General features: G+C 53.4%; 3 protein-coding genes across 6 annotated transcripts; 1 reads left to right on the forward strand and 2 right to left on the reverse strand.

Moving 5' to 3' along the window:
- Positions 1 to 756: 756 nt before the first annotated feature.
- LOC118662630 (troponin C, skeletal muscle-like) lies at positions 757 to 4,137 on the reverse strand. Its single transcript, XM_036321232.1, has 6 exons — positions 3,986 to 4,137; positions 2,048 to 2,099; positions 1,761 to 1,904; positions 1,552 to 1,666; positions 1,288 to 1,424; positions 757 to 919 (listed from the first exon to the last, which is right to left on the reverse strand). The coding sequence occupies exons 1-6, from the start codon at positions 3,986 to 3,988 to the stop codon at positions 888 to 890; spliced, it is 483 nt and encodes a 160-aa protein (XP_036177125.1). The 5' UTR covers positions 3,989 to 4,137; the 3' UTR covers positions 757 to 887.
- Positions 4,138 to 7,725: 3,588 nt separating this feature from the next.
- SNX21 (sorting nexin family member 21) lies at positions 7,726 to 14,929 on the forward strand. 4 transcript variants are annotated; one of them, XM_036321226.1, is made up of 5 exons: positions 7,727 to 8,154; positions 8,400 to 8,667; positions 9,131 to 9,288; positions 12,635 to 12,645; positions 12,814 to 14,929. In XM_036321226.1, exons 1-5 carry the CDS (start codon positions 7,809 to 7,811, stop codon positions 13,486 to 13,488), a joined length of 1,458 nt encoding a protein of 485 aa, XP_036177119.1. In that variant the 5' UTR covers positions 7,727 to 7,808; the 3' UTR covers positions 13,489 to 14,929. The 4 variants fall into 4 exon arrangements, with proteins under 4 accessions (XP_036177120.1, XP_036177119.1, XP_036177121.1 ...); XM_036321227.1 differs by lacking the exon at positions 12,635 to 12,645 and having other exon boundaries at positions 7,726 to 8,154; positions 9,131 to 9,281; XM_036321228.1 differs by lacking the exon at positions 12,635 to 12,645 and having other exon boundaries at positions 8,016 to 8,154.
- ACOT8 (acyl-CoA thioesterase 8) lies at positions 13,911 to 21,617 on the reverse strand. The gene is made up of 6 exons (XM_036321231.1): positions 21,432 to 21,617; positions 20,032 to 20,168; positions 18,460 to 18,685; positions 16,456 to 16,613; positions 15,813 to 16,007; positions 13,911 to 14,156 (listed from the first exon to the last, which is right to left on the reverse strand). The coding sequence occupies exons 1-6, from the start codon at positions 21,548 to 21,550 to the stop codon at positions 14,038 to 14,040; spliced, it is 954 nt and encodes a 317-aa protein (XP_036177124.1). The 5' UTR covers positions 21,551 to 21,617; the 3' UTR covers positions 13,911 to 14,037.
- Between the last annotated feature and the right edge of the window lie 5 nt (positions 21,618 to 21,622).

Genomic DNA, 21,622 nt, shown 5'->3' on the forward strand with positions numbered 1-21,622 from the left:
CAAAGAAGGAAAACAGCATGTGCAAAGGCCAAAGGCTTGGAAGTGCACCCCCACTGTCCATAGCAGGAATGAGAAATTGCCCAGGGTGGCTGGAGCCCACGCGGAAAAAAGCAGCTGTGGGAAGCAAGGGACAGAGGGAGGGGAAGGAATTTGGATTTGATTCTAGAAGCAATGGGGAGCCTTGAAGTCCTTTCCACCGGGGAGTGGTCAGGCCAGATCTCATTTTAGCTAGATCATGCTGATGGCCCTCTGTTGAACGCACTGGAGGGGCCCAAGAGCTGGGGGACCAGGCGGAGGCAGGGATCCAGGGTGGAGATGGATGATGAGGTCAGACCCTCCTTCCTGGCTGAGTCCCCACCCTCCCCTGCCATCACCAGTAGACCTAGAAGCGCTCAGAACAGACCAAGTGGAACAGGTCAAGCGGGAATAAGGCTGCCTGGGATGGATGGAAACCCCACTCCCCGACTCCCAGCCCGGTGGCCTGCGCCCCAGAAAGAAGGGACAGTGGGGAGTGAAAGTGTCAACACTCCACCCCGCCCCCAATCCAGCCTCCAGCCCCGCCTTCACCCGCGGACCGCAGCTCATCCTGACTCAGATAGAAACCCCCGCAGCCTCCCCCTTGCGCCGAGGCAACAAGGCCGCCAAGGTGCCCACGTCCAGCGCCAGCTGCGGGTGGCCGGCCGCGACCTTGCCCAGCGCGCCCAGCCAGGCGGCCCCTGACACCCGCTCCTCGGTCCTCCCCTCACTCAGGCCACGCGCTTTGCAACGTTTGCTTTTATTCCTTCGAGAAGGGGCCGCGCCACGCTCTCGGACAGGGATGACACCGTGTGGGGGAGAGCACCTACGTCCGAGGGCCGCGCGGTCTCGGCGGAGCGAGGGCCGACCTCTTACTGCACGCCCTCCATCATCTTCAGGAACTCTGCGGGAGGGGGAGGAACAGACGTCAGGGGTGCCCTCAGGGCAAGGAGCCTGCGCCGGGGTGCAGCGTCAGGCCACGCCGGGGGCGGGGGGTACCTTGGAGGGGAAGCGTTGAATTGCACGAAACCGGCCGCGGTCCCTACCCCCAGCGGGTGGAACGCGGACAAGCTCCGCCCCGCCCCAAGGCTGCGCCGCGCCCCGCCGCCAACGTTCCCGCGCGACTCGGGTCACGCCCCAACGTGGCTCGGGCCCCGCCCCCACGCTCCCGCTTGGCTCGCGCCCCGCCCTAACCCACCCACGTGGCTCTGGCCCCGCCCTAACCCACCCACGTGTCTAGGGCCCCGCCCCCCACGCTCCCGCGGCCCAGACCGTCGAAGTCGATGCGGCCGTCGTTGTTCTTGTCGCCGTCTTTCATCAGGGACTCGATCTCCTCCTCGGTCACGTGCTCCCCTGAGGACTTGAAGATCTCCGCCAGCTCCTCCGCGTCAATGTAGCCGTCGGCGTTCCTGGGGGCGGAGCCGCAGGGCGGGCTCAGGGCCGGCGGCGCTCGCCCCGCCCCCGCAGGGCGCCGCCTCCCGGACCCTCACCCAGAGAACCTCCGCGTCCTGTTGCCGGACGAGGTCCCCAGCGCACCTGTCAAAGATGCGGAAGCACTCGGCCAGCTCCTCCTCGCTCTTGCCCTTCGCGTCCTCTTTCATCTGGCGCACCATCATGACCAAGAACTCCTCGAAGTCGATGGTGCCGCTGCCTGCGGGGCGCAGAGGGGCTTGAGCCCGAGTCCCCCGGGGGTGCTCGCCTCGCCCCAGCACCCTGGCGCCCTGCTCAGAGGGCTCCGCGCTCACCGTCCTCGTCCACCTCCTCGATGATGGCGTCCAGCTCCTCTTTGGTGGGCGTTTGGCCCAGTATCTTCATCACCGTGCCCAACTCCTTGACGCTGATGTCCCCGCCGCCATCGGCGTCAAACATGTCAAAGGCGGCCTTGAACTCTGCGAAGGGAAGGGAGGCAGAGGGCTGAAGTGAGCCAGCCTCGCATCTACCACCCTCCCACCCCCGGGGGAACCAAACGCCCCCAGTACACATCACCCCCACAGACAGACAGACGGCCGGACAGCCTGCCCGCCCCACTCACCAGCGATCATCTCCTCGCTGAGGTAGGACCGGGCCTCAGCCTGCTGGTCGGTCTGCAGGAGACACGGAGTCAGAGGTGCAGTCTTGCCTTAACCCGGCCCCCTCGACCCCCACCTGTTGGCGCGCCCTCGGTCCTCCAGGAGAACAGCTCCAAACCCGCCACCCCTCCTGCCGCTCCCACAGCCCCAGCCGGTCTGGAGAGCTAGAGAGGGAACAGATTGTGCCCAAGGCTTTCGCACTTGTCAGCCGGAGGTCAGGTCAGCAGCCCCCCAGTCACCGTGGGCAAGTTACCTAATGTCCCCTCGTCCCCTCAACTCTTCTCAAAACCTTTTCAGGGATGAAATGGAATCAGGGCTGTGAAAGGACCTTATAAAATGGACCCCATTCCAGCAAGATGTTCCCATTTTCCCAGCTCCTAACAGTGCCTAGTTGAATAGGTGCTCAGTAAACGTTCTCAAGTCAGTAACGCAGCACCTACTAAGCGTCAAGCCCATACACCAAGCACTGGGACCACCGAGCAGAGTCAGACACATCAATCCTCCCCTCTGGGAACTTGCAGAGATGCAGAGCTTTTTAAAATACATTTTTATTGCCCTAACGCCGGTTTGGCTCAGTGGATAGAGCGTGGGCCTTCGGACTCTTCGATCCCAGGTTTGATTCCAGTCAAGGGCATGTACCTTGGTTGTGGGCACATACCCAGTGGGGAGTGTGCAGGAGGCAGCTGATCGATGTTTCTCTCTCATTGATGTTTATAACTCTCTATCCCTCTCCCTTCCTCTCTGTAAAAAATCATTAAAATATATTTAAATATATATATATTTTTTTATTGATTTCAGAGAGGAAGGGAGAGGGAGAGAGCGATAGAAACATGAATGTTGAGAGAGAATCATTGATTGGCTGCCTCCTGCACGCCCAACACTGGGGATCCTGCCTGCAACCCAGGCATGTGCCCTTGACTGGAATCGAACCTGGGACTCTTCAGTCTGCAGGCCGAGGCTCTATCCACCAAACCATACCAGCTAGGGCCAGAGACGGAGATTTTAAGTGTCCTTCATATGGTGCAGTCACAGAAGTAAATGCCATTCATGGGGGGCAGAACATGATGGGGGCCTTGTGGGGGTAAAAATAATATTTGGGGGGGGGGGTTCTGATCACATCTAAGCCAAGGCATTTGGGTAGGGGCTTTGGGCTGCAGCTGGTGGTGAAGGGCAGAAGCATCCATGTTCTTCAGCTCAATGGGTGCTGGACCTCCTCCTTGCCACCCATCCTCCTTCCCTCCTTGCCCATGCCAGGAGGACAGGCTAATTTTAGTCTAGCGAGGACAACAACAGCTGGCCTCCAGCGTTTAGTTACTCCTTGAGGTGCAGTGGGGAGAGGGATCTCAGAGGAAGGTGATGGCTCCAAGTCAGAACCCCTCTCTGGGAGGCTGAGGTCTCCCTAACTCTGGTCTGACCTCTCTGCCCCTCCTCATCATATTGGAGTTCTTGGGTCCCTGCACCTGAGCTGGCTCAAGGCCCCGCAGAGCTCCCATCTCCAGAGGAGCCTCTGTCTCACTGACCCTGGGAGAGCTTGGCCAGGCTTCCAGCAAGTCCTGGCCACCAATTTCGAGGGTGACTCACTCTGGCCCTGGGGGTCTCCATCTCTACCGAGCTAAGGTAGACACCAGCTGAGACACATACACCCCTCACAGTTCTGTGGCCAGCACTGCTGGAAGTCTCAGAAGGTCTGCAGGAAATTGGCAATGCCTACCACATCCCAGCCCTGCCCTTTCAAGAGAAGTCCAAGGCTTTCTTCCCAGGCTTCCTCCTGGGTTTTTGGAACCATCATGTTCCATCTTCAAAGGTCCAAGTTACTGCGCCACAGAGCACCCAGATCTGGCCTGAACGAGGCCCAGAAATGCTCCAGCAAGCAAAGGGATGAAGTCCCTTCTTGTCCTTACCATGGTTGCTATTCACAGGGACTCCTCTGCTGCAGGCCACTGCCTCTGTACTCCACCACCCAAAGATGTTCTGGCCTGCTCCAGCCCCTGGGATTTGTAGGGGCACCCTGTCCTCCCACCTCTTTGCTCCCCAGGACTGGATGCCCTAGCCAATCAGATCCTGGGGTCAGAGAGCTCCCCCTCCTTCCAGTGTCCTAGCCCATTACCTAATTTAGCCAAGGGCCCTTGCAGAGAAATTGAAGCCTCAGAGCAGGTGGCAGGCCTTGACGTTCTAGATTCTTGTGAGGAGAACCCGCCCTGCTCCACTGCCTTAGCGACCTTCCTTCTAAAAATACACTTGCTCCAAGACGGGTAAGGACAATCAGAGTAGAGAAAAGTGAGGGTACACGTAGGATGGGGCAAGCACCAGCCTTGAAGTCCAAAACCCAGTGCTGCCCTGAGCTTCAGTTTCCTTATCTGTGAGGTGGGGCTCGTCATAACCTCCCTCAGAGAGACTGTAGCATATGAGAGCCTGGGTATAAATCACCTAGCTTGCGCCAGTTACATAGGATTCGGGCTTGGCAAGTGGAATGTCTTGTCTTTGAACCATGATAAGGGGCAGAGGGCAGGAGGAGGGGGGAAAAGACAGTTATTGAACCTCTCCGACATCCCACAGGCTGTGCTAAGCATTTTAACCACATTATCTCATCTAGCACTCACCCTCTGAGGTGGCAAATATTATTGGGGAGCTTTGTAAATCATAAAGGACTAGAGTCATGTTGGTGATTCTTATTAATCTTGACTGAGGGGAAGTTAGGACAGACAGTCCTTGACAGACCCATCCAGAAGGAGAAATGTCTGTAGGGGTCCAGGAAAAAGGGTGTGCACTTGGAGGAGAAATCAACATTGAAAGCAGATTCTTTTCTCAAGTTTACCTCCTTTTTTGAAAATATAGTTTATTGATTTTTACAGAGAAGAAGGGGGAGGGGTAGAGAGCTAGAAACATACATCAACTGCCTCCTGCACATCCCCTACATGGGATCGAGCCTGAAACCAAGGTACATGCCCTTGACCAGAATCAAACCCAGGACCCTTCAGTCCACAGGCTGACACTCTATCCACTGAGCCAAACCAGTTAGGGCTCAAGTTTACCTTCTGCAGGGAAAGGATTTTTGGGACTGACATTCTTGGGGAGAAAGGGGACCAGGGGAAGTTTCTCTAAGTAGATGATGGGGTAGGTGGCCCCTTGCCAGAGCTCAGTGAAGAAGTCTGGAGAGGGAAGGGGTGGGTAGATCAGGTTAAGTCCCAAGGGAGTCCTGCCTGAGAATCCACAGGGTCCAGGCTGGGTGTTGGGGGGTAGGCAGTGCTCATGCTGAATGGCTAAGTCAACAGAAAGAGCAGTGAGACAACCGAGTGCTGATTCTGGGGCCAGTGAAAGGGGGCTGGATACCAAGGAAGGCAGATGGACAGTGGCAACTGGGCTGCCCTCTTCCCCTATATATAGACATTCCTAATGAAAGCTCAGCGGAGCCAGGCCAGGCTAAATAAGGCCTCCCCAGCCAGGCAGGGGGCCAAGGTGCAGCAACAACTAGGAGATTCCAATGTGGACACAACCAGTAGAACCAGTTGATCCCTTTGGAACAGGGTGTGTGGAACTCTCGGCAATCATTTGTTCATTAATCTGCTCTTTCATTTATTCAGGGAAATAGGTAAGGTCCAAACTCAGTGCAGCCAAGCAAGGTCCTACTTACCCCTGGTCAGACTCAAGCACAGCTCCAAGCATCACCCTTCATGCCTCCAGGCCTTTACACATGCTGGGTTTTTTCTTCCAGGACTTCCCATCTTCCCTTTCTTCATCTACCTACTTCCCTATCATCTTTCTCAGTTTTAACATCACTTTCTCCAGGATCACTTCTCCCCTACACCCAGGCCAGGGGGGTCTCCTCGGTCATAGCACTGAGCATGCCACATAATCAAGACCTGCTCTAAGTTCCTCCAGAGACGGTGTCCTATTCACCATTGCATTCCCCAGCACCCAGCACTTGTTCAATAAAATATTGTAAGGATAACTGAACTGAATGGCATCTGGTTCAATATAAGGAGGAAGTTCTTAAGACTCATGGTTGAGCAACAACAGGAACGGGCAACCTCAGGAGGTAATGAGCTTCCTGTTACTGAATATATGCAAGCAGGATTTGATGACCTTCTCTCAGAGACGGTAGGAAGACACTCATACAGAATCTAAGAATAGTGAAGAATACAGGACATCCTGAGATCTCCTTGTTCTATCCCTGTGTGTATGACCCAGGGTAAGCCCCTTCCGTTCACCCATCTGGAAAATGAAAGTGCTAGTCCAGATTTCTGAGTGACCTTCCCAACAACCCATGGTTTTTGCTTTGTATCCAGACTTAGAATGCATATGCCAAAGTACAAGTTAAGATTTAGCCAACATTTGGCGAATGCATGAGTGCTGAATGAATGAACTGTGCTTTTTTGCCCCAGCACCCTGCTGGTAAGCTGAATGAAGACTACTTAGGCTTTGAAATTACACAGACTTGGCCTTAAATCCCAGCTCCCCTGTTTTCTAGTTGTGGACTTGGGGAAAGTCAATTTGCCTCAGTCTTTCATCTTTTTAAAAATATATATAATTTTATTTGATTTCAGAGATGAAGGGAGAGAGAGAGAGAGAGAGAGAGAGAAACATTAATGATGAGAATCATTGATTGGCTTCCTCCTGCATGCCACACACAGGGATGGAACCTGCAACCTGGGCATGTGCCCTGACCACGGAATCAAATCTCCTGGTTAACATGGTTAACGCTCAACCACTGAGCCACACAGGCTGGGCGTCTTCATCTTGACAATGAAACAGTATTGTCCAGTAACAACCCCCTCCCCAAGATGTTGTGAGGTGAGGTGTGACCTCCTGTAATGTGCCTAGAACAGGATGTATGACACAATGGAACCTCAAGAAATGGGAGCCCTGTCCCTTCTGCAGGCGGGGAGGGCAGGGAGTGTGTTTTCCACCAAATCTGTTTCCCCGGACTCACTCTCCCCTGCCATTCAAAATGCATAGGGACTACTGCCTGGCTTTATTTGTTCCCTAGTATAACTAGCAATATCTGCCCTTTTAGGCCCTGGTAGGGACTGACATCTGGGCCTTCTGACAGGCAGCAACAATAAATTCTCAGCCTGCTGCTGTCCTCTGGATAAAAGATAAAACAGCCCTAACCGGTTTGGCTCAGTAGATAGAGCAGTCTGGGCCTACAGACTGAAGGGTCCCAGGTTAGATTCAGGTCAAGGGCATGTACCTTGGTTGCAGGCACATCCCCAGTGGGGGCTGTGCAGGAGGCAGGTGATCGATGTTTCTCTCTATCCTCCCGTCCTCTCTGTAAAAAAATCAATAAGATATATATTTTTAAAAAAGATAAAACAGCCCTCCAGCGGAATTGCTGACATTACCCTGCCAGCTTCATGGGAAAAGAACAGGATTCGGAACTCAGGAGGCCTGCGCTGCAGAGCCCCGCACTCAAACCTCTTGGCAAGCTGTGTGGCTGGGCAACGGTCTTTGGGTTTGTTTCCCCGTTTGCCTACTTCTATGTGTGAGGCTCGGGTGAGATTGTAAAAGTCTGTGAATGACGCAGAAATGAAATCATGTAACTGATCATTTCCAAGTCCCTGCTCTGTGCCAGGCACTGGACTAGGGAGGGTCCATACAAGAGCTGCAAAATCAGCACTGGTGTTCATGTCCCTGTTTTATGTAGGAGAAAATCTAGGCTCAGCAAGGTCAGATTCCAACCCAGATCACGTGTCTGCTGCTGGCCTCAGTTATCTCACCGGATAGATGGGCTTCCACCGTCAAATGCCTCAGGAGAGTGAGAGCGCTGGTTGGGAACTGGGGGTAGATTGGGACCGGCCCGGGCCTCGGCGGAGGGTGGGAGGGCTCAGGAGGGGGTGCCCCCGCGGGCTGGGGCTCGCTCGGGCCTACCCAGGATTCCAAGTCTTCCCGGAGCGCAGGGCTCGGATTCCCGGCGGCTCCGGGCCGGCGGGGCGGGGCGGGGGCAGGAAGCTGCGGAGCGGCGCCCGGAGCGGCTGGGCCCCGCGGAGCCCCGCCGGCTCAGGGAGGCGCCCAGGCGGCCCCCGGGCCCTGGGGAGCGGCGCGCCCCTGAGTGCACCGCGGGGCTCAGAAGGTACAGACGCACCGGGGAGGCGGGGGGGGGAGAGACGCGGGAAGGTCCCGGTGCCCCCGGGAAGGGCGCGGCCCCGGGCGACGCGGGAGCGGGGAGGACGGCGGGAGCTGAGTCTTGGGGCTCCCAGGACCCGGACGGGCGGGGGCGGCTGCTCCGCGGCGGCCTCCTCCCCGACCGGGGCCCCGCCCCTCCGCGGGGGCCTGGCCTGACTCCCGCCGCCCGACCCGGGCCGGCGTCGCCCGCAGGGTGCCATGGCCTCGCGGCTCCTGCTCCGGCTGCGGCACGCCCTGGCCAGCGAGGGCCCCGCGGAGGCGGCCGCCGGCCCCGAGGCCGAGCAGTTCCCGGAGAGCTCGGAGCTGGAGGACGACGACGCCGAGGGCCTGTCCTCCCGCCTCAGCGGCACCCTGAGCTTCACCAGCGCCGAGGACGACGAGGACGAGGACGAGGAGGACGACGAGGTGGCCGGCCCCGACCCGCTGCCCCTCGGGGACCGGGCGTCGGGAGAGGACGCAGGCGAGTGCGGAGGCGGCGGCGGGAACCCCGGAGCGCCCTTGGGCCCCCACCCAATGGAGCCCCGGGTTGATGCTGCTAAACTCCGAAATGTCGGCGCTTCTTTAAGGGTCCCAGCCGCCACTTGGCTGTGTGGCCTGGAGAGTCAAACGCCTCTCTGACCAAGGTTCCCCTCGCGGTGTCAGGTGGGGAATCACCCATCTCAGGGTTGCTGGGCATCCACGTACAGTCGGATAGAAATGTAATGAATGCGCTAGGGATGTTTGGGGTGGAGATATTTATTTAGCGCCTACTCTCTGCCAAGCACGGCGTTTGGCATCCAGCCTCTCTCTGGCCCTCAATTTCCATTTATGACGAATGGGGATAAAGCTATTGTCACCTGTTGGGAGGCGTGAGGTCATGGCCCATGGTGTATGTCGACCCCGGCCCCAGGCCTATTGATGGGACTGGTCATGTGCTCATGCAGAACAGAACCCCTCTCCCGATGGGCAGCGGAGCAGTCAGCTCCTGGCACGGCAGTTGCAGGATTTCTGGAAGAAGTCCCGGAACACCCTGGTGCCCCAGCGGCTGCTCTTCGAGGTGACCAGTGCCAACGTGGTCAAGGACCCCCCTTCCAAGTACGTGGTGAGTGCGGGTTCAGGAACCCCTGGTTGTGAGTCTACAAGTCTATCTAAGACAAAGTAGGGAAGATTCCAACTTCCTGGCTGTGTAGTTGTAAGTGGCTGCCCCCATTTTACAGATGGAGAAACTGAGGGCAGAATGGGGATGTAACTTGAGCAAGTTACATCCCCATTGACAGCTTCTTTGAGACTGAGTAAAAAAGGATTGTGGGCCTGTCTCCTCTCCTCGTTTTGAAAATAAGAACTGGTGTGTGTGCCCCTACGCCGCCCCCCCCCCCCCAAGGTTTTGCAAAATGTAGCAAGATGCAAGGTACAGAGGAAAGACTATTATGTGGATCAGGTTTGAGACCCAAGTGGCATTGGTTAGTGTTTGTTGTTGTTTTTTTAATGGGTTTTGGATGCAGAACTTGATTTAAGTCCCAGTTGTTTGACCTTGGGTGAGTTGTGTAACCTTTATGACCTTTTCCTCATCTGAGTAATGGGAATAATGCCAAGAACAGTCACAGGAATTAAATGGGACAGTGCACAGAAAGCCCTTAGCCCTGTGCCTGGCATTATGAAGTGCTCAAAGAAAATGTATAATAAAATAAAAAATTAGCTCCCTTATTATTACTTACCTTTGGATTGAAAATGCCTGGCATCTAGGGCCTGTTGTGGCCTCCTTACAACCCAGGTCAGTCAGTTCTCAAGCACCCATCCTGCACAGAATAATCTTGTTGTAAGGGCTCCATTTAGGGGGGTTTAGTGAAGAGCAATGTGGGGGAGAATCTGGAGTCCCTGTTTCTTCTCTGTGGAAAGGAGAAACTGACATAGAAAGTGAAGCCTGCCAGGTCTTCTCTCGGCCAGCCTGAAACCCAGTCTGACCTGGCTGGTCCTGGCGGCAGCAGCTCCCTTCCTCTCACTTCCCTCCTCCTCACCACCCTCCTCCATTTCTGACTCAGCAGGAAGGGGCCTGGAGCCCTGTCCCACATCTGGACCTCTCCACCCCTCCCTGCTGCTACTAGTAAACAAGGGCCACACCCACGGGGTGACTGCCTCGATTTGAGCAGGGATTGATAATCAAGTCTTAAGTGGCAAAAGTCCTGGCCAGGCATCATGCATAGAAGGGGACCCCAAGGATCAATTATCAAGGAGCAGCTGCGAAACAAGGCAGTATGGGGATGACTCTGGGAGCAGGATGGCCAAGTATGCCCTGGCCAGTGTCTGGGGAAACAAATCACCTCCTTTGTGCAGAGGGGACCCTAAATTCTGATTGAACTTCTCCTCGGGGGTTAGAGCACAGGCTTTGGAGTTAGGTCAGCCTGGTTTTAAATCCCAGCTGGGCCATTTCCCAGCTCTGTGGCTTAGGGGGATGTCTTTTTATGTTTTATTTTTTAAAATATATTTGTATTTATTTCAGAGAGTAAGGGAGAGGGAGAGACAGAAACATCAATGATGAGAATCACTGATCAGCTGCCTCCTACACGTTCTCAACCAGGGAATGAGCCCGAAACTTGGGCATGTGCCCCAACCAGGAATCAAACTGTGACCTCCTGGTTTGTAGGTCCATGCACAACACAGATGAGATAATGGATATAAAATGGTTTGGTGCCAAAAAATAAAAATCAAAGCCAAAGTAACATAAGGGATCATTATAGACCAGTTCTTACTGAAGTGTGTTCTACAGAAAATGGGTTTTCTTCCCTAGCCGTTTGGCTCAGTGGATAGAGCAGGCTGAAGAGTCCCAGGTTCCATTCTGGTCAAGGGCACGTACCTCGGTTGCAGGCTCCACATCCCTGGACCTGGTTTCTATCTCTCCATCTCTCTCCCACCCTCCCACTATCTCTAAAAATCAATGGAAAAATATCCTCGGGTAACGATTAACAAAAAAGAAAACAAGTTTCCTGGAATGTTAATAACTATTCCTTAAAAGAAAGATTTTGCAGTCATTATGTTTTGGGAATGCAGAGTTGAAGAGTAAAATAAAATTCCTTTACTGTTTGACTTTTTAATCCTTAATATTAAAGTATACTGTGAATCTCTGAGAAAAGGATAGAACAGGCAAACCTAATTGACCAGAGGTGGCTATAATACTGGTAGTTTCACAGAACAAATTCGAGAAAAACATCTGGGTTTGTTGTTAGTATGCCTTTAACATACTAAAGGAGGTTCCCTAATCCCCTTTTTAAACCTGTTGGCTTAGCATTTTTTTTTTTTAAATATATTTTATTGATTTTTCACAGAGAGGAAGGGAGAGAGATAGTTAGAAACATCGATGAGAGAGAAACATCGATCAGCTGCCTCCTGCACATTTCCTACTGGGGATGTGCCCGCAACCCAGGTACATGCCCTTGACCGGAATCGAACCTGGGACCTTTCAGTCCGCAGGCCGACGCTCTATCCACTGAGCCAAACCGGTTTCGGCGGCTTAGCATTCTTATAGATTAATCCATGTTTGGGTTCTCAGACCTGGGGGAAGTCTCATGGTGATCTCCTTCAGTGTTCTTCCCCAAACCTCAATTCCAGTACCACCTTCACAATTCTTGTCCCATCTGAATGCTGCTTGTACCAGTCTCTGTTTAACATTTTTATTTAAAGAAATCTTTTTCTTAAGTAAGTTTAAAAGACAACTTTATAGCATACTGTATGTGGAAAGCTTCACTTGCCATAAAGAGAAGATACCCGTAAAAATAAAAGCAGTGAAAAAGTCATTAAGCCCTGCCTGGATGCTGTTGCCCGAAGGCCCTGACCCAAGATCCATTTCCTGGTTCTTTTCTGAAAATGGAGCTGAGCCGTGTGAAAGTGCTCAATTTGCAGTCAGAAAGAGTCAAAGAGGACTAGGGGGGAATCACCTCCTGCCTGTGATTCAGTGTTATTACTCCAGCACATACCTCCTAAAAACCTCAGGACTAACATTTGTACACATCCCACACCTGAGTAAACACTGACCTGGGCCAACAGGTCATCCACTAGAGAAGGAACTGACTGGAGGGGGACTGCCTTGGCTGATGTCACTCACAGTGAGGAGTAGCTGGCCTGGGGTTAGAACGTGAGTCTGAGCCATTGTACTTTTCACGTGGTCATTCCTGGGGTGTCTGAAGACCTGTCTTCCAGGTCTGGGTTGGAATAACCTGGCTAGGGATGTGGGAGCTCTGTGTCAAGAGTAGAACAAAGCTCCTAAACGTTGGCTCAGAGGCTAATTGGCCTGGGTTTCCACGAACCCCTGGTTTTCCGGAGGGGCTGTCAGAAGAGCTAACTGCCCTAATAGGAAGGGAGTACTTTCTGGAAGGGCAAAAGGGCAGCAGCTCCAGGCACTGAAGTTCATCTCTGTCTTTCTCTCCCCGTGCTGCCTTGGGCCTGGGTCATTTCAGACGAGCCTCAGGTAAGATGGACTGGGCTCCCTAGCTGCTGCCCTAGCAGCTCCCACCTTCCTGGGCCCAATCTTAGGGGTAAAGGGAAGGGGGGGGCAACAGAGCTGGAAGTGTGGGTATGGGGAAGGAAGGGGCCCCTGGACAATTTGCACCTGCCCTGACCCCCACCCTCCCTGCAGCTCTACACCCTCGCCGTGATGGGGCCAGGGCCACCAGATCACCAGCCAGCCCACATCTCTCGCCGTTACTCAGACTTTGAGCGGTTGCACCGAAACCTGCAGCGGCAGTTCCGGGGCCCCATGGCTGCCATCTCCTTCCCCCGTAAGCGCCTGCGCCGGAATTTCACTGCAGAGACCATTGCCCGCCGCAGCCGGGCCTTTGAGCAGTTTTTGAGCCACCTGCAGGCAGTCCCCGAGCTGCGCCATGCCCCAGACCTACAGGACTTCTTCGTGCTGCCGGAGCTGCGGAGGGCACAGAGCCTCACCTGCACTGGCCTCTACCGTGAGGCTCTGGCGCTCTGGGCCAATGCCTGGCAGCTTCAGGCCCAGCTGGGCACCCTCTCCAGCCCAGATCGCCCTCTGCTGACCCTGGCTGGGCTGGCTGTGTGCCACCAGGAGATGGAGGACCCTGGGGAGGCCCGGGCATGCTGTGAGAGGGCCCTTCAGCTGCTGGGGGACAAGAGCCCCCATCCTTTGTTAGCACCCTTTCTGGAGGCCCATGTCCGGCTCTCCTGGCGCCTGGGCCTGGATAAACGCCAATCAGAGGCACGGCTCCAGGTCCTGCAGGAGGCAGGCCTGACCCCCACGCCACCCCCCAGTCTCAAAGAATTGCTCATCAAGGAGGTACTGGACTAATCTTGCCTAGACTTAAGGTTACCCTGGGGAGAGGCACTGCCCCAGGATGCAGCGGTGGGGGACCGATGAAGGATGAGGACCTGAACAGCAGCTGGGAGGCTGTAGGAGGTGTTGGGAACCCCTAGGAGTAACACAAAGAATTTGTAGCAGACAGAGGAAACGTGGCTCTTCTATTGGGCTGGGCCCAGGAAAAGCTTTGGATGGGGATGCCTGGGACCTGGGATGGTGCAGGGAGGAAGTCTGATGCACTCTCTTCAGCAAATGCACAGCTGGGGCTATGCCCCAGGCCAGGGTCAGTGTTCCCTTTTCCTTGGGCCTCCAAGCCAGTGAAGGAGACGACTAAGGGCCAGGACTCGGGAGTCTTGGAGTTGATGGCTGGCGGGAAGGCTGCAGTTCTGGCCCAGGGAAGAAAGGCCAGCAGGTCCAGTGGTAGCAGCCTCTTTATTGGGTGAGGGACAAAGCCCAGCCCTCAACTGTAATTCCTGCCTAGCCTCAGGAGTGGGGGAAGAAGGGAGATCCTTGAAGCCCAGGCCAAGCTGGTACCTCTGGCTACAGCCTGCTCTCTGTGACCGGGGGCTTCACTCGGATCACGCCCTCCTGGGCACAGGATACAGCCAGCACCCCGTCCCGACGCCACAGCTGCCCACGGACCAGCCCCCGGGAGCCACCTGTGGGTGAGAAGGGTAAGAACAGCCTTCTCTCTCCTTTAGCACAGCCAAGCGGGCTTCTTAAGAAGGGTGCAGTCCAAGTTGGGCTGCCCCACACAAGGGCACACTGCGTATTGTGCCCCTTTATGAGCCTAACGTGTTCAGTCATGGGGTAGCCATGGGAACCCCACAGAACAGTTTAAAAGCACTTTACATGTCCTCGGGCTTCCTCACAATCACAGAGTGGGAGTTCTGAGAACAGTCTCCATCAGTAGCTTGGCTAAGCAGATCTACCGGCCTCTGGCCACTTGTGTTAGGAAACCCATCAGTTCCCTTTATAATAAATCAAACCAGTCCCTCCAGGGTGGTATCATATGAAAAGCACCCCAACCCCGAGGGGACAAAGGAGCTCAAGGGAGAGGACCTGGGGCCATGAAGTCTGGCCACCCCTTCCTCCGCACCTGCAGATTTCCTCTCCCTTGTCAGCCTCGGGCCTGAGTTGGTGCCGGGTCCCTTCCATGTAGTACAGCTCACTTAGTCCTCACAACAGCCAAGTGAAGAAGGGTTTGTCCCCTTTCCTGGATGATGAGCTTAAAATTCAGAGAGGTGCAGGAACTTGGCCATAAGAATCAGGCCAAAACCAAGTATCCTAACTTCAAGGTTGTTGATCCTGTATTGTGATGCTATTGGTACTTTTTGTTTGTTGGTTAGTTTGCTTGTTTTGTTTATTTTTGATGCTATTGGTACGTAAGAGTCCCCCTTCCCTGAGTATAAAGAGCCCCTTAAGTTTTGTCTCTGTTTTACAAAACAGTTTTCATTTGAAAAGTACTTCTTTGGAAAGGAATCCAGGGCCCTGGCAGCAGACATTGATGAACGAGCCTGGGATTCTCTATGTCTCTGATGAGGAGTGTCCCAGCAGAGGTTCCTTTAGAAACCGTAGAGTGCCCTGAGCCAACCAGGGTAATCGGCAGAATCACTTAGGGAGCTTCTTAAAAATATAGTTTCCTGGACCTCTTCTAAGACCTGCAGAGTCAGAATCTTAGAATCTGAAAATCAATTTTTAAAAAGCTCCCTGAAGTGGCCACCAGGTTTGGCTACTCCTCTAATACAACTGTTTATTTAAATGGGGAAACTGCCCTGACTGGTTTGGCTCAGTGGATAGAGCGTCGACCTGCAGACTCAAGGGTCCCAGGTTCGATTCCGGTCAAGGGCATGTACCTTGGTTGCGGGCACATCCCCAGTAGGGAGTGTGCAGGAGGCAGCTGATTGATGTTTCTCTCTCATCGATGTTTCTGACTCTCTATTCCTCTCTGTAAAAAATCAATAAAATATATTTTTAAAAAAATAAATGGGGAAACTGAGGCTCGGGGAGGAGATAGGACTTGTCCAAGATCAGACAGAGATTCTGAAGTGATTCTGGGACTAGAACTGGGGTCTCTGAGATAAAGTAGACCATATTCCCAGCAGTTACAGAAATTAAGAGCTGATTATGTGTCCCGTCCTCTGGCCTCACCCTGTTATTTTGAAGATAAGGATGCCAAAGCCTAGGGGGGGCAGGAGAGAAAGTGACCTGTGCAGTGCCCCATAGAATGTGGGTGGGGAACAGCATGACCCAAGAAAGCAGGCTCCCTGCCACCCCAAGGCCAGTGCCCTTGTCCCCTGTGGCCCCACACTCACCAGCCCAGGGGCTCTCACACTCATAGAGCATCCAGTGGTCAGCTCGGAAGGGGGCGTGGAACCACATGGAGTGGTCCAAAGAGACCATGAAGTGCACCTTATGCTGACAGTGGTGGGGCAGCAGCGCTGTGCTCAGGAAGGCATAGTCTGAGATATAGGCAGCCACGCAGCAGTGCATCTTGATGTCGCCCTCCCCTGCAATAGGTCCCGGTCCCATCAGCCCTGGGCTCCTGGCCTCTACAGCTCAGGACCTGCAGGGAGGTGGGGGAGACAGGGGCTGCCGTGCACAGCTATGCAGACTGTTCACTGCACGAGGGCACCTGGCCCAAGGTGTATGTGATGGGGGAGAGGGACGCAGGGATGGAGCCCTCACTCCCCAAATCTCCCACACAGGCACCTTAAGATTAGCAGTGTGCCTGCCCTTCCCAGAAAGGGCCTACATTAGGATTACAGTCACCTCCCATTCTCCCCATGCAAAGGCCTAGTAGGGCCCCGGTGAGAAGATGAGCCAAATTCCCCATCATGGGGATGAGGAAATAGGCCCAGAGGGGGGAAGTAACATGCCCAAGGCCACACAGAGCAAATAATATGCAGGCCTAGACCCCTGGAGAGTGTTCTCTTCCAGTCCAGGAGGTCCTCTTACCAATATAGCCCTTGGCTCGCACCCAGAACATCTGTTTGGGCTCCATGTTCTGCAGCTGGCTCAGGCTGGATGGGTTTATTAGCTTGATCTCAATGGGCACATCCTGGGCAGCAATCCGGTTCAGGCCCACTCGGTACTTCTCTTGGAGGTTAGGGTCCCTGAAAGTAAAGGGTTGAGGGACTTGAGGAGACCCACAGAGAGGGGAAGCTTATCTTCGGAACTGTTTATTCTGACTCCCCTCCTTCCTCCAGAAGGAGTCCAGACTTAGCCTGAAAGTCTCCCTCTCCTCTGGCAGGCAGAAGCGTCAACTATTTGAAGCCACTCTTTGCCTCTTATGAGCTATGTGGCCTTCTGCACATTAGTAATCTCTCTGAGCCTATTTTCCCATCTGCAAAATGTGGATAATGACAGTAACCTACCTGATAAATAAACACCGTGGAGAAGACAAGATAATGCATGTAGTCATGAGGCGCAGCCCAATATGTACCGTTCTAAGCATTTCACCCACATTAACCCATTCCTTACAACAACCATGTGAGACAGCTGCAATGGTCACCCCCCCTCCCCCGATGACATGAAATAAGCACAGAGTCCAAGTAGCTTGCTGAGGAAGTAAAGGCAGGCTTTGGGCCCAGGCAGCCTGATTCGGGTCATACTCTTAACCACTTCACTATTCCAAACACTTGGCAACCAGGCTGCCCAACTGGGACTGAGTTACCTAACCCTAAGCAATTGGGAACACTGTGTCCATGGGGAAAAGAGCCATTTCCAGGGAAGCCCCTTCACCCAGTAACAGCCACCCTAGTGCGCACCAGGATTTCCATTTTCAGCCCTATCCTCTCAAGCACTGTCCATAGAACCTTCAGGGATGATGGAATGTTCTGTATCTGCACTGTCCACGGCAGTAGCCACTAGCCACATGTGGCTACTGAGTGCTTGCAATGTGGTTAGTGTGGTTAATAGCGAGGAACAGAACTATTAATTCTACCTAGTGTTAATTAATTTAATCCTGTGTAGCTAATGGCTTTCTTACTGGACAACACAGCTCTAGATTTAGGGACCTTTAAGAACATTACAGCAAACATTTTTAAGCTCCGACCATAAACCAGGCTCCAAGCTTATTCCTGTCAGTCAACTGTATAACTACAATTTACTGAACACTTAAGTGCCTTATTTTATAATTGAGGGCACAGGCTCAGAGTGGGAAAGCAACTTGCCCAAACTCACACAGCTAGCAGAGACAGTCTAGATTTGAACCTAGACCTTTCCCAGGTTCAAACTCACACCTGCCCCATCACACCCTGCTGCCTCCCCAGCCAGCAAAGACCGAGGCACTCTCCCTCATACAGCTGAGAGGTAGGCGGGGCAGAAACATACATTTTTCAGATGAAGAAGCAGGGCTCTGAGAGGCTGGGGAGTTGGGCAGAGTCCCAGAGCAAATGGGCGCTAACAGAGCACAGCCCTGGCCAGAATCCATGTGTCTGTCCTGTCAGAGGCCAGAGCTCTTTCTCTTGCCCTGGCATTTCCCTGACTTTATCAACTGTGCTCTAAGTAAGAGATATATTTTACCAGGTGACATTTAAAATATTTCACACACACTAAGGCAAAGGCAGCAGGAACCCTCACCCTGCCAGGCATTACCTCCTAGGCTGCCGGATCATGTGACCTTGAAGGGGTAGTCACTCAGGGACTAGAGAGGTGAGTATTTGCCAAGTAGTTAAAAAAAAAAAAAAAAAGAAGTAGTAGTCCAATATTTTAACAACCAGTAAAACTACTGTACCTGAATTGGCTGAATCATAAGCCCGCATTTTACATCCTGACCCACACACAACTGAACCTAACCTATCACAAAGGGATTCTTACCTTTACTATACACAATACATTCCAATATCATCTTTCCTAGTCCATATTTTTAAGTAGTCAAGACACACTGAAGGATTTCATGACCCACGAACAGGAAGCAACTGCAGTCTGAACACTGTCCTGAGCCTCCCGGTCTCTCACCTTAAGTACTGGTCAATGAGGGTCTCGTAGTCAAGCAGCTCTTCCGGTGGGGGCACCGAGGGCATGGAGAACTGGTGCTGCAGGGGGCTGGGCTGGGTCTTCTGGAAGGAGGCCTGGCAGATGAAGATGGGCCTGCCATGCTGCACGGCCTTCACTGAGCGCACTGAGAAGCTCGCCCCTGTTCGTGTCCGCTCTACCTGGTACAAAACTGGCACCTTCGGGTCCCCTGTAGGGGACACAGGGACATGGTGAGGCTGAGTGAGCCCCACAGTGAGCCTGTCATCATCACCATGGCCGGACAGGCACCTCTGCTACTCGTTCTCCATTCCTTTTCTGCTTGGTAGCTACTGACTGAGGCCTGCTAAGGTCCGTGTACTGCAGATACAGAGAGAACACCAGACCGTGTCATAAGGATGCTCTCAGTACAAGTGGAACTCTTCTTTCTCAACAGCGCAGAACAGAAGGGACATTGCCAGATACCCTGCATTCAAATCCTAGCTAATTAGCTGTGTGACCTTACCAAAGACACTTAACCTCTCTGAGCAGTTTACCCGTCTATAAAATGAGGATCATCATGGTGTTCATACCTCTCAGGATTTTTATAAGAATGAGATCATAATTGTAAAGTGGTTAGCATAATATCTGGGACACAGAAGGATTGCAATATCAAAAGGCTAGCACTTTGGGGCTTGCAACCAAATTGAAGAAATAGAGGACACTTTTGCCCCCAATTGGCTTAAAGGTAAGAGATTATACACACACACACACACACACACACACACACACACACACACTATATTTTATATTTGTAAAAGGAAGGGGAAAACCTCACTATTGTTTTCTTAATATGAATCACATATTGTTAAGTTCCATACATTCTTCTCAGCTGATGGGACTATGCAGAAGGCAGTGTGACTCTTAAAATTGGGGACATCTGCCTTAGGAGTGAGGGAAAGGGAGGGATAGCAAGTGAGATTTTTGTTTCTCAAAGGAGAGCCTGGGTTTTAAAAGATTACTTTCTTGCTCCTTTAAGCTGCAAGCAGCTGCTGAGATCATCTGGAGAAAACACTCTTGTCCCGCCCTCATCCATTTTTCTGATGAGATGAGCAAACCAAGCCTCAGGGAGGGGTGTAACCTCGCTCAAGGTGGCATGATGGCTAATTAGTACTGAAACTAGACCCACTGTCTCTGGATTCCCAGGCCGGTGCTCTTCCTTCTCCAAGGCAAGGCGCCTACCTCCACAGTCCTAGCAGAGGTTACCGCACTGCTCAGGATTCCAGCATAGTGCTTACTAGAGGTTTGTAAACAATGAACAAAAGACCCACGGGGAGTAGTTAAGCCAGTGTTGTGTCTTTTGGGGCCAGATAACAAGCAGTTGTGAGGCCTAAGGCTCTTCTTGGCTCCACCCAGGCCTTGTTCCTCTCCAGGCTTCCCTGTGGATGGAGATCAACCCTCAATCCCCCACTGTCTCCTCCCAGTCCTCTCTCTCTCCTAAATCAGCCCCCCAAGGCCAGGAAGAAGTGGCTGCTGGGCCTCCAGGGCTGGGTTGGGGGCAGGGGAAGGGGTGCTTACCTGCCCGAACGAAATAGCAGTGCAGGGAATGCACTTGAATGTCTTCACTCACAGACTTGGCTGCAGCCACCAGGGCCTGCCCCACGATCTGACCCCCAAACAGCCGCTGGGTTGTGGGTATCCAGTAATGCCTTCCTCTATGGGGAGAAAGAGAAAGCAGGAAAGACTTTAAGGTTGGGCCAAAATCCTGTGACAATCATTGAGCTTCTAGTGCAGATCTCGTAACTTTATTGGAGTTTGGGATCCTTTTGAGAATATGGTAAAAGCCCTTTCCCCAAATATTCTTACATCATTCTACGTGACAGCATACATCTTCAAGGCCTTGGGGATTGCCTAACCCTTCTGTGGACTTTAAGGAGCCAACCCCCATATTTTAGTAGAGAATAGGGATCAGAGAGGGAAGGTGACTTTAGCAAGGTCACCCAGGTAAACATTGCTAATCCTTAGCAGTAGCTGGGTCTTTTGACCCCAGGTCTATTATGTCTTCACTGCCCATACCAGGGTAAGGCAGAAGCCTCTGACGGCCTTGGGATACGATGAGCCCCAAGAGCTAGGGTGGACTGCATCAAGGCCTGCCACTTACACCCCCCCCAACTTTGACAACCCAAGAACTAGGTTTAGAGCTCAAAGGGCCCTCAGTCTTCAAGTGTAATCCCTTCAGTGTGCAGATGAGAAAACTAGGGGCCCAGAGGTGAAAGGGGCTTGCCGAGTGCATGAACCTTATGGAGGCTGAAGGGTTTGGGTCTCTGGCTTTCCAAGGCCCAAACCAGCTAGGCATTTTTATATAGTGCATTGTAAATAGCCCTCCAGGAAGTTATTTGTAATTTCTTAAGTAGGGGGAAGAGAAGTTAACACCCTAAATAGCTCCCAATAAGCCAATAGGAGCCTTGGAGGCTCAAACTGTAAAATCCCCAGCTGCAGTCAAGAATGTAAGGTGTGTGGGGAAGGAAAATGGCTCAGGCCTCAGGATGAGTACTGAGCTACCACACCTCAAGTGGTGGTGGGGATGGGTTTTGTAAGAGGGAAAGGACAGTGAATATGCAAGGAGCTGAGGGTACGTTTTAAACCTGATTAGCCCTTGGACTAATCGCACCCCTCTTTAGACTGGTTCCCAGAGACATGGGAAGCTGCTGAGAAGGATATCTAAAGTCACCACTTTATTTGCCCAGAGGGCCATGGCCTCCTAGGGGTGGCGCTGCGCAGACCCTGCGTGGAGAGGGAGTAAGCCCAGGCAGCGAGGGCAGCTGTCAGGAACAAGTTCTCTCCCAATGGCGACAGAGCCCGCATCCCACGCAGAGCCCATCTTCCAGGAGACTACGAGCAGAAGGCTACGGGGTGGTGCAGTCGAGATCAGAAGCATCTGTCCCAGTGCGGGGTGCGGGCCAGATGCGGCAGGCTACCTGAAGAGATCTTCGTCCAGCGGCTCGAGGTTGAGCACGCTGGTGACCAGGACGCTGCGAAGGTCCCCGGGGGGGTCGCCACCGCCCTGCCCATCCTCCGGGGTCTGCGGGGACGACATGTCGATCACTTGCCGGAGACTGCGCTGAACCCGACGCGCGGAGGCGTGCGCGGAACTCGCAGATTCCCGCAG

The sequence above is a fragment of the Myotis myotis genome, unplaced genomic scaffold (assembly GCF_014108235.1).
Source record: "Myotis myotis isolate mMyoMyo1 unplaced genomic scaffold, mMyoMyo1.p scaffold_m19_p_9, whole genome shotgun sequence".
Classification (NCBI taxonomy): domain Eukaryota; kingdom Metazoa; phylum Chordata; class Mammalia; order Chiroptera; family Vespertilionidae; genus Myotis; species Myotis myotis.

Excerpts from the sequence above, each read along its gene's own strand:
- SNX21 (XM_036321226.1), top strand. The coding sequence starts at position 7,809 with ATGGGCTTCCACCGTCAAATGCCTCAGGAGAGTGAGAGCGCTGGTTGG. Across the intron at positions 8,155-8,399 it reads TGCACCGCGGGGCTCAGAAG|GGTGCCATGGCCTCGCGGCT; the intron begins GTACAGACGCAC and ends CGTCGCCCGCAG. Across the intron at positions 8,668-9,130 it reads GGCGTCGGGAGAGGACGCAG|AACAGAACCCCTCTCCCGAT; the intron begins GCGAGTGCGGAG and ends GTGCTCATGCAG.
- LOC118662630 (XM_036321232.1), bottom strand. Across the intron at positions 1,905-2,047 it reads CAGCGAGGAGATGATCGCTG|AGTTCAAGGCCGCCTTTGAC; the intron begins GTGAGTGGGGCG and ends TTCCCTTCGCAG. Across the intron at positions 1,425-1,551 it reads TGCTTCCGCATCTTTGACAG|GAACGCCGACGGCTACATTG; the intron begins GTGCGCTGGGGA and ends CTCCGCCCCCAG.
- ACOT8 (XM_036321231.1), bottom strand. The coding sequence starts at position 21,550 with ATGTCGTCCCCGCAGACCCCGGAGGATGGGCAGGGCGGTGGCGACCCC. Across the intron at positions 16,614-18,459 it reads CTCATTGACCAGTACTTAAG|GGACCCTAACCTCCAAGAGA; the intron begins GTGAGAGACCGG and ends CTTTACTTTCAG. Across the intron at positions 16,008-16,455 it reads GCGAGCCAAGGGCTATATTG|GGGAGGGCGACATCAAGATG; the intron begins GTAAGAGGACCT and ends GACCTATTGCAG.